Source organism: Pelodiscus sinensis, chromosome 5 (assembly GCF_052426305.1).
Source record: "Pelodiscus sinensis isolate ZL-2025 chromosome 5, ASM5242630v1, whole genome shotgun sequence".
Lineage (NCBI taxonomy): Eukaryota > Metazoa > Chordata > Testudines > Trionychidae > Pelodiscus > Pelodiscus sinensis.
Genome location: NC_143056.1, coordinates 62,461,855 through 62,472,845, shown reverse-complemented (window position 1 = coordinate 62,472,845; position 10,991 = coordinate 62,461,855). Strand labels below are relative to the sequence as shown.

General features: G+C 48.0%; 1 protein-coding gene across 1 annotated transcript; it reads right to left on the bottom strand.

Annotated features, from left to right (window-relative positions):
• Positions 1-1,920: 1,920 nt before the first annotated feature.
• Positions 1,921-10,696, bottom strand: RPUSD2 (RNA pseudouridine synthase domain containing 2). Its single transcript, XM_075927100.2, has 3 exons — positions 9,883-10,696; positions 7,387-7,683; positions 1,921-4,470 (listed from the first exon to the last, which is right to left on the bottom strand). The coding sequence occupies exons 1-3, from the start codon at positions 10,405-10,407 to the stop codon at positions 3,682-3,684; spliced, it is 1,611 nt and encodes a 536-aa protein (XP_075783215.2). The 5' UTR covers positions 10,408-10,696; the 3' UTR covers positions 1,921-3,681.
• Positions 10,697-10,991: the final 295 nt, after the last annotated feature.

Here is a 10,991-nt window from a genome sequence, read left to right as displayed (position 1 = left end):
ATCTGTATGTAAGTCGGAACTGGCGTCCAGATTCAGCCGCTGCTGAAACTGATCAGCGGCTGATTCCAGGAAGCCCGGGGCAGGAGCTTCCTGTAGTCAGCCCCCGGTCAGTTTCAGCAGCGGCTGACTTGGGGACGCCTGGGGCAGAGCAGCTGGGGTGCTGCTGGGTTGGTCCAGTAGCGTGGCCGCTCCTCAGCGCTACTGGACCAACCCAGCAGCACCCCAGCTGCTCTGCCCCAGGTGTCCTGATTCAGCCGCTGCTGAAACTGATCAGCAGCGGCTGAATCAGGACTCCTGGGGCAGAGCAGCTGGGGTGCTGGGTTGGTCCAGTAGCGCCAAGGAGCAGCGGCGCTACTGGACCAACCCAGCAGCACCCCAGCTGCTCTGCCCCAGGCCCGGGGCTTTGCTCCACGTCTCCCTGGTCTGCTGGAGGGGGGGGCGCACTAGCTGCGTCTCCCCCCCCCCCCCCAGCAGACCAGGGAGAAGCAGAGCAGCTTTTCTCACCCTGGAAGACGGGGGCGGCGGGACCGGGCGTCCCGCCGCTCCTGTCCTCCGGGGCGAGAAAATCCCCGTTCGTAACTGCGGATCCGACATAAGTCGGATCCGCATAACTCGGGGACTGCCTGTATTTTGCCAACCTTGGGCTATCTTCTTACAAGGTGTGGGCAGTGCACACCACATTAAGTCTTTGGTCAAGGCCTCATGGTGCTGCTGTAATCTCTCTCTCTACATAAAAACCCCCACTTTTCCTGTGGGACAGCAGAGTGACATTAGCACATCACTCTGTATCCCCAGGAGCCCTGACCATGTGACCGCTCCATGCAATGAGTGTGTGTGGTGGGGTGGAGTAGTAGCAGGGCCGGACAGAGGCATGGGCGAGCTGGGCAGCTGCTCAGGGTGCCAACTGATGGGGGGGGCACCTGATAGCAGCTGTAAGGGGCGCGTGGCGTCCCTTACAGCTTCCATCAGGCGCCGCGCGCCTGGCTCCCGCAGCGCCGATCCACTTGCATCCCCGCAGCGCCGGGCTGCATGCCAACGGCCATAGCTGGGCTGCGCGTGCACCATGCATCCTGAAGGCGGGTCCTGGGCTGCATGCCAGCAGCTGTAGCCGGGCCACGCATGCGCCATGCACCCCGAAGGCAGGCCTGCTCCCCACAGGTGCCCATGCCCAGGGCTGGCCCTGGGTGGTAGCTCCACACGCCTTCTGGCACAGCATCTGCTTGCCTCTGCCCTGCCTCCCTGTCCCACATGCCTGCGATCTGTGCCGCCTGGCCTACTCATAGTGCTTGAGGGTCTTCCCCCTTCCCCCCCCCCCCGAACAAGCGGCTCCAGCATGTGCTGGTGACCTAGGGCCAGGCACTTAGCTCAGACATGCTCTCCCGGGCCCCCCGCGAGCCAGGCTGGTGTTGCAGAGGGATGCTTCTGAGGCTTTCTGGAGCCTCAGCTCTGTGCTCCCTGGGCTTGACACAGAGCAAATCTGCCCCAACAGCCCGTGCAGAAAGGCTGGGCTTAGGGAAGGCTATGGCTGCTGCTGCTGAAGTAACTGGGGCTGAGCTGCCCAGCCATGCTTGGGGGCAGGTGTGGGGGAATACGCACAGCTGAACGAATTCATGAGAGGGGGCAAGGTGTGTGCAGGGAAGAAGGAAAGGGTGTATGTGAGGATGGGCAATGGGGTGAGGGGTGGATGATGGGGTGAGGGGGCTATAGGAATGGAGGGAGGGGGATGGGTGTGAAAGGATGGAGGGAGGAGGGATAGGCAGTGTGGTATGTGGAGGGGGTAGGATAGGAAGGATGGTGAGTATAGGAATGGAGGCAGAGGATCAAACTGAAGTACAGGTGTGGGGGGGAGCTGGAGTGGCCTGGACTGGGCCCTGCCTGGTGGTGAGAAGGGAGGTCCGGTGCTGCCTACTCCCGGAGGAGGGGGGTTGATGAGTGTAGTGAGCAGGTGGTACAGCCCTCTAGTAAATAATAAAAGGACTAATGCATGTTAATCAGACAAAGCACTGGGTGGTGAGAGGATTTCTCTGGCAAAAATTTCCCACACTCCCTTTTTTCTGTTTTAGCTGAATTCTTGGCATCCTTAAAGATTACCTAGTATCAGACAAAATTTACCAGCAATGCTCTGGCTTGTACAGGTTTGGGTTTACTATCTGATGCAGGGCAAGTACAAAGGAGTCAGCAGACATCTACCAACATAAGCCATATTATTTTGGTAATGGTATGGAAAAATCCCTTATGGCAAATAAAAAATGTCCAGGGGAATACACTACTGACCTCCCCTTCAAAAAAGCCCTCCCACAGAAGGTAAACTTTTATATCCTAAAAAAGTCTTACACACATAAATAGACTGACTTTCTTCTCCACATGCCTTTAACGTGAGTTACAGCTTTCAGAACAAGGTGTAGCAAGGTGAAAACTAACCTAAGTACTGCTACTGTCAGCTTTACTTCTACCATTCAGAACCCTGTATCTTGCTAGTATCACTGCTGCAATCAGATGTATAATTCTGCAGCAACTCTCAAAGTCTCTGAGCAACGGTTGAGGCTGATACTGAAGTTCCTTCTATTAAGGCTACGAGTTGTAAAACGAATGCTAGGGTAGCAGAAACATGACTCCTTAGAGCCATCAAAAAAGCCAAAAGAATGAAGAGTAGCAAGCCCCTGCCACCTTCCACATCAGACTTAGCTTTCTGGCAATTTTCTAAGCCCTGTGTGTAGGTACATGGAAGTAGAAAGTTAAGATATGTACAACCCAAAAGGGTAATGGGGTGTAGTAATAAGGAGAGAAACTGTTTGGGAGGAAGTAAAAAGGGAAAAGGAAACAGGTTGGTTAATATTATGTAGGGATTGTTTTGGGTGGGAATATCTACAGAGCTGGACACTAACAGCATTGTAGACCATTTCTTTGGGCAACTGAATTTTTAGTCAGCAGTATGCTTTTCCAAGAAATTTTACAAAGCTGATTTAAGAACAGACTGTGCTCAATGCAAGAACAAAAAACCAAAACAAAACAAAAAAGGGAGCTGGAAATGCACAGGAGAATGGAAACCTCTTTTTGATAAGAACTGTAGAATGTCACAGAATTCCAAATAAAATGTTATTTACCTGGCAGGAAAATAACCAGCCTGCACAGTTCCCTGGTATGAACAAAATTAAGAACATACGTGAAATTGACTTAGGTGAGAGACCTGAAGTATTTTAGATTGACTAATATTGCACAAGCTCTTATCCAGAAAGACAAGGGATTAGATAACTTGACATACAAGAAAAGAGACATTATGCTGATTGTCTTAGTTGTATGCATTTAGTAAGCAACTGCATTCAGTTTGCAAACAATGTACCTCAAACATGTGGTGAGAAGGGGAGGAAGAGGAAGTGATTGTTCCAGTCTTCCCACCTTTGAATAATATTTGTCTCCCATCACTGTTGCCATATTAAAGAAAAACATAATTAAAGTGTCTTGGATTAACCACCTCTCCTCCCTTCATTGTTAGGTAAGAGTTTGAGACTAATCTGGAAGAACACTTCTCACCAACTCAAAATTCATAAGCAATCCAGGCACAACACAAATAACGATGGAAGACAGTAGTAGCTCCAATGAGGTATTTTTGTCTCACACAAGTTCAGGATTCAAATACTTTCCTTCCAACAAAACTAAAAAGAAACAAAAAAGACTCAGTATCTATTCTTTGCTCTCATCCCAATCCTCCAGAGCCCAGTCTGGCATCTTTGAACTGTATTCAAACTCTGCTCCCTTGTAGCGCAAGGCATGCAAGTACATTACTAACTCCTTAGGAGATGGATCCTGCCTCACTATTTTACAATCCTCACACAGAGGGTCCTTCTCTTCTGAATGATCATCTTGATTCCCACTCTTACTAGCTCCTTCAGGGTTTGCTTCATGTGTTTCTAGCCTGGTGTCAGAATTCTGTGAAGCAGCCAGTATTTCAGCTTCTCTCTGACTCTTAGAGTCATCAGTTCTGCAGGAATCTACAGCTCTGGGCATAATCTCAACTGGCTCAGTACAGCATCCTGAACTGTCACATTCTTTACTTCCCACAATGGGCTTCAAGTCCTCCTCTGAAATGTCCAAGATGCTCAAGCTCTGTTTGGAACGATGTTCTTCCACTAAAGCCTTCAGAAGTTCCTCATCTGTCTTATTAATCTCACCACCCTTGCCCTTAGAGGGACCCCAGGCGTCCAAATTATAGATGGGGTCATTGACAATAGGATATCCTAGAAACTGCAAATGGACCCGGATCTGGTGAGTACGACCAGTGTAGGGAAAACACTTGACCACACTGGTTTTGCCATTATAACTAAGTCTTTGGAAGACAGTTTTACAGGATTTGCCTTTGGAGTCCACACGACACACCCCCACTTTGTAAGAAACAACCAGGATGGGCTCCTCGCAGGTCACTTCATTTTCTGGAAATTCCCCAAGCACGCGGCAGACGTACTCCTTTTCCAGCTACAGGGGGAAAAAAAAAAAAAAAAAAAAAAGAGAGAGTGAAAAATCAATTCAGACAATGTAAATGTCTGAGCGCCAACTACATTAAGCTTAATACTAACCATTCCTACCCTCCCCTTCACTTAAAGATCTCTGGGGGAGTTCAGACATTTCGGTTATAGGATTGCAGATAAACAGGAGAAGAAAACATACATCTCAAGAGTGCTTCATTATAAGATGAAATCTTCTCTTTAACTTACACTGGCTTCTGTCCCATTCAGGCCTACTTTAGGAAGCTATCAAACTTGAATAATAATTCAACATGTCAAGTAAAACTTCAGATTTTCCTTGTGTCCCTTGTTTTGTGCCCTTGCCGCAAATCTCACAAACGGGCTTTGGGCAGGTTGCAGGCCCTGTATGAAGAACACCTTTGTGAGGTAGTATTTGAAAACTGTCTGAGCACTGTCCTATCAAAATGCGGGTCTTAACACTGCATATGGAGCTATGAGATTTTGGTATAGGATTGTTATGGAAATGTGCTATAGTTTGGGTAATGCCCTCAGACCATTTTCCTCAAAGCCAAAGGCACACTGGCTCATCAGCTAGGTGCTAAAAGGACATGACCTATTTAATCAGAGATATTCCAGCAGGAGAGTGATAAACAAGAAATTTATAATTTATCTCAAGGACAGCGGGCACCTCATGTAAGGGAACTGCCTAACACTATGAACCAGAAAATACTCTTTCAGTACAAAGAGTTGAAAGATAAGAAGGGAGAAATAATGCCTCTAGATACCTCTCCTTCCCATTCTTTAGTCACAGAAGGTCACTTGAAACACAAAGGTGCATAATAGAACTAAGGACAACAGGGATGCTGGAACAATTTTTGAAGTCGAGATGCTGAAAGTCAAACTAAAAACTGTTAACTCTGTATTTAACGGAAAACAATTCAACATAAGAAGGGCCATACTGGGTCATACCCATTGGTCCATCTACCCTCACATCCAGTTTTCTGACAGTGGCCAATGTCAGATGACCCAGAGGGAATGAACAGCACACAATTATCTAGTGATCCATTCCCCGTCATCATTTCCCAGCTTCTGACAAAGACTAGGGATACCATTGCTGCCCATCTGGGTAACAGCCACAGACCAACCTATCTTCCATGAACTTATCTATAGTAAACCCTTGCCATTCACGGGTAGGGATGTTAGCATATAGTCATTTAAATGATTCACCTATAAGCCTGGGTATATCAATAAATCCAAATGGCGCCCCCCCCCCACTCTTTTGCTGTATCAGAGGCAGCAAGGGGGCGGGGAGGGGCGGGAGCTGATGCCCGTGGGGAGCCAGAGAGGCAGTAGTGTGCAAGGTGGGGGGGGGGGGGGGGGAAGAGGAGAGGAAGAAGGCAGGAGCTAGTACACATGGGGAGCCAGATTTCAAGCCAATTCTCTACACATATCGGTTCCCGCGGAGCTGCCTGCTCCCCACAACTGCTGCCTCTCTATCAGAGGTAGCAGTGCAGGGTGGGGTGGGCAAGCAGGAACACTGGCTTCGCGGAGCTATTGCCTCCCCCCCTCCCAGCTGCGTCCCCCCTCTCCCTGTATCAAAATAATTTCAAGATTATTAATATTTTGTATGTTTTTCTACGTCTTCAAATATATCGATTACAAATTGATCATCAATTCAACAACGTGTACTGTGCTCTATTTTTCCATTACAAATATTTGCACTGTAAAAAAGTATTTTTTCAGCTCAGATCATACAAGTACTGTAGTGCAATCTGTATTGTGCAAATTTAACTTACAAAGGTAGAATTATTATTTTTATATAACTTCACTCAAAACCAAAACCAAAAAAATGCGAAACTTTAGCGCTTACAAGTCGAAGCATACAAATATTTAGCATACCTGGTACATAAATACCTTGTAATTCTGGCTAGAAAAGTTCCATGCAAATGTCTGTTTTTACTTCCAAGTATCACTTTAAATAAGAAGTGTGCAGCATTATCTCCTGTACACAAACTTTTTTGTCTTAAGCAATTAGCTGAGTAAGTAGCACTGAATGGGCTAGTATGAGGTCAATTGAAAAATTCTATTTCATTTATATTTTTGATTACAAATATTTGCACTGTAAAAACACAAATTGAACACTGTAGATTTTGTATTGTTTTAATTGAAATCAACATACTCGAATATTTTAAAATTGCCAATATAATAAATTTAAACCAACGTGTTTGAGAAGCTTCCACTTAAGGCAAAGACTGGTGCATATTCGTTACCTTTTGAAGAAATGACAGACTAATTTACAAGCTTGTCTGGTCCAGTGGGCTAATGAATGTTACAAGGCTGGGACTCAGGGATATTCAGATGTCACCCTGTATCTATCCACAGATGGCAGGGCATATCATTCATGTGCTCAGCTGAGAGAGACTTCACATGAATGATCAGAGCCCAGAAAGGTTTGCATTCATCACCAAAGCAAATGGAAAAGGCATCGCAGGCTGGAGGGGATATAGCAGTACCGAATGCACCCTGGGGAATGTCACAACAGGATACTGCATGAAATACTTATGGGAAAATATTAGTCCTTCAAAACTGAAATAGGGATTTTATTAAAGCTAGTACATTTCTTAACTATACAACCTACTGAGGCACCCCAATTCTGCTCAGTGGAGCACCACTTTAGCATCTTACCAAGAGCACAAAAGGTACAATTTGCACCTGTCTTAGTGAAGAGTTCTGATCTACTGAGACCACAGATCTTAAAATGCAATCCCCCTAGACATACATTGTGTGTACAATAATTAAAAATGAATGCAGCCACATGCTGCAATGAAAATTTTGGGACTTGTGTTTGGCCAACAACCTGTAGTTGGACCAAATCTACTTCATCATTTCTTTAAGGATGCACTTTGAACATCATTTCAGTCCTCACCTGTCTCTGTCGAACTTGCTCATCAATCCTCTTAGACACTTCTGCAGTCTTGGCAAACATGAGCACACCAGAAGTCATGCGATCAAGCCGGTGAATAGTGTGCAACTCCTTCAGGTTATGCTCTTTGCCCAAAATGAAGATGACTGTATTGTGTCGAAATCTGCCACATGGGTGTACTGGTAAAGATGAGGGCTTGTCCACAACCACCATCTCGTCATTGTCTACCAAAATTTGGATAGGCTGAGCAGTGACTGGAGGCTCATGGCGATGCACTGTATTCCTCAGAAAATCGTTATTCTATAACCAAAATAGATTAGAAGAGATACAATTTCCTCAAACACCAATTTGAGAGAAATAAGGGATCCAAACCCCACATCCAGAACAAAGTGAAACCCTACATCAAGAAGCCAACTAAAACTGCACTGAAAAATAAAAACGTATTATAATTTAGCATACTGGTTCATCAAAGCTCATCTCAATAAGACTCTCATGCCTATAATTTTCTTAGGCAAGGGGAAGACTCATAATGCAAAAGTCAGAGCCATCCGTAGAATGTATGGGGCCCTACACAGTACTATTAAATTGGTGCCCTATACCCGATGGCAGACAGGAGGAGGAGGATTTTTTAAGAGATGTGATTTTATAGTTTAAGCAACAATAATGAATTTTTTTTAAACGCAATTTTTAAACTAAGGCCCTGTCCTAAATTCAGAAACAGACAGGGGTTGGAAAATTATTTCATTACCACTTGAATTAGTTCTGCTAATTGGTATGACAGCTTTTTCACTTTTAAGTTCATTAGACCCTCTCCAAGAAAAGCCACAGGAGAGGGATAAGGTGAAGATGGGTGAGTATTAAGATTCAGTGGTGCCCCAAATATTTGGGCATGCCAAGCAACTGGGATTCTGCACATGGGTTAGGACAGTATCAGAGGCAGCAAGGGGGGCAAAAGGCCCCCCCAGCAAAAGGCCACTTGTGGGTAATGCTGCCTAAAGGGGATACATTTCTCCCTGACTCCTGCAGGTATGTTACCTTTGCCCTGAAAGCCACATTAATTGAGCTAAAACTTAAAAACACAACAAATAGTCTGGTAGCACTTTAAAAACATTTTTGTTTAAAAAAAAAAATGCCGGTACTAGGGTTGCCAGATGGCAAAGTTGTCCTGGGGGACATGCCAGGAAAAAACCACTGGGGCCGAAATGCGGTTGCAGACCCTTTAAATTGCTGAGTGTCCTGAGCAGGCTTCTGTCTAGCATGGCGTGAGTGCTCCCAGGGCCGGCTGGGGCTGTGCTGGGTGAAAACTGCAAATGCACCCAAAGGTGACAGTACGCCATAGTGATGCATACCATCACACACACACACACACACACACACACACACACACACACACACAAAAAAGAAAGAAGCACTGACTATATTTAAATATGGTTGTCACCAAATTATTTTTGTTACCATATGATCAGAAAAAGAGCCATAACAACATGTTTGAGAACTAGGTTCTTTATGTAGGCTATTCTCATCCCTACTCTAGGTCACTGCAAATCAGCTACATACATTTCAAAAGATCACTTTAATTAGCTGGGCTTTGCAATCTAGCTAGGGGGTTTGGGATTCTACTTGATCTTGATTTCTTCTATAGCAGGAAACATGACACCTTTTTCTCCATCCACCAGGAGCCAGGCAATGAAGCTGCATCTGCAGTAATCTTTAACCTCCATGGATACTCGTTAAGGAATCTCCAAGTTACTGTTTTGTTACAAACCAATTCCACAAGCCAAATATATAGAGAAGGATTCACAAGTTTCTCATGCAGATAGTTTAAATTGTGATACTGGATGGCTGGGACATTATCAACCAACCAAATAATGAACGGGCCAATGGTTCTTGATATTTGTATAGAATCTGTTGTTAGTACTCTGCCTTTTCTAGTGCAAACTAATGGTTATCAGCCTCATTTAACTATTTAGTCTTTAAGGTGCTAACAGACTATTTGTTGTTCAATTTTTCCTGTTACAGATTGACTCCACTTTTACTTTGAAACTCATCTACTCACTGCCTCTTTCTTCCTCCTCCCATATATTTGTTCTTTCCCCATTTATTCTTGGTTCTGGACATCTAACACTCAGATCATCTGAAGAAGTGGGCTGTGCCCAGGAAAGCTCATGCTACCATCTACATGCCTTGTTAATCTTTAAAGTGCTACCAGACTTTGTTGTTGTTGCAGTTCTTCCTCTTAGAGAGCGGCAGCCGTGAACCGCCCAGTGGGCAGGGCTGTGCCCCACAGAGGCAGCAGGAAGGCGAGCGTGAAGATGACTGAAGGGCCAGGTAGGGGAGCTGCACGCGGGAAGACGTCTCTCTTCCAAGGGGGGGGGGGGGGGAGTTAAAGTTGTTCCCTCCCCCGCCCGCCATGAGCTATAACCTACGACTGCCCGGGTGCCACGCCCCGGTAACCCGGAGTCTGGCGCAGGCGGGCGGGGGCCCTGTCCGGTGACTCGCCTTGAGCACGATGCCGAGGTCCCGCACGGGCTGCTCGTTGAGGCGCAGGCGGCCGGCGCTGGCCGCGGCGCGGTAGTAGCCGATGGGCTGGGCGCGGAACTCGGTGCTGAAGACGTGCAGCAGGCTCCTGCCCACCCAGCGCCCCTTGCAGTAGGTCTGGAAGTCGAAGTGGTAGGGCCGCACCTTGCGCAGCCCGCCCTCGAAGTAGTAGCGGGTCTCGGCGAAGTGCGCCTCGCTGAAGCTCACGCCGGGGTTGCGCTTCCTCGGGGGCGGCACGTAGCGCTCGGCGCGACCCGGCCCCTTCGCCTCCCCAGCCAGCAGCCGCCGCCGCTTGGCCGCGGGGGGCGCATCGGGCTCGCTGCTCCCCGGGCCGGGCTCCTCCATGCGCGGCGCTTGCGCGGAGCGCGAGCAGCCGGCTCGGAGCAGGCCCCACTCGGCAGCCAGCGCCCGCACCGCGGCCGGCCTCGCCCACATGGCCCCGGCGTGCGCGTGATGCCCTGCGGCCCAGCCAATCAGCTCTCCCATTTACGGTGACGTCTAGCACAGGCAACACAGAGTGCCCCGCCCCTTTGGCAGGAGTTAGCCGCGCGCTCCGCTGAGCTCACCGGCGCAGTTTGTTACATAGAGGGAGCGGGCCACCGCTGCACGCTACAGCCAGGCCGCGGGAAGAGGGAGCCAGGACAGTGCAATGGGCAAACCCCTGCGGCTTGAGCACGGGCTCTGCCGCCAGTCTGGCCGTGGCAGTTGCAGTGATTGTGCTAGTATCCCAGCCACGCCATCTACGACATGCTGGGCTCCTGCTTTGTCCTCGCCAAGTCTGCTAGCCCCTAGCCCGTTCGCTCCCGCCCTCCATCCTACTCCCCTTGCTCTCCCCCCTCCATCACACACAAGCTGTACAGGAAACTGATGGACACAAATGCAGGAAGCAACAGCCAGCTATGAAAGTAGCAAGCTGCCCAGGACAGGGGACCAGAAAACGTGTCCGAAAGGCATAACGGGATGGATAAGCCTCACTTATCAAGAAAAGTGAAGCAAGCCCTGGAGGGCCATTTGGTCCTTACAAAAACATCACTCTGCCCCCGCACTGCTGGCATGAGGATTTCCAATGC

Excerpts from the sequence above, each read along its gene's own strand:
- RPUSD2 (XM_075927100.2), bottom strand. The coding sequence starts at position 10,407 with ATGGGAGAGCTGATTGGCTGGGCCGCAGGGCATCACGCGCACGCCGGG. Across the intron at positions 7,684-9,882 it reads ACCTCGGCATCGTGCTCAAG|AATAACGATTTTCTGAGGAA; the intron begins GCGAGTCACCGG and ends TTTTGGTTATAG. Across the intron at positions 4,471-7,386 it reads AGCAAGTTCGACAGAGACAG|CTGGAAAAGGAGTACGTCTG; the intron begins GTGAGGACTGAA and ends TTCCCCCTGTAG.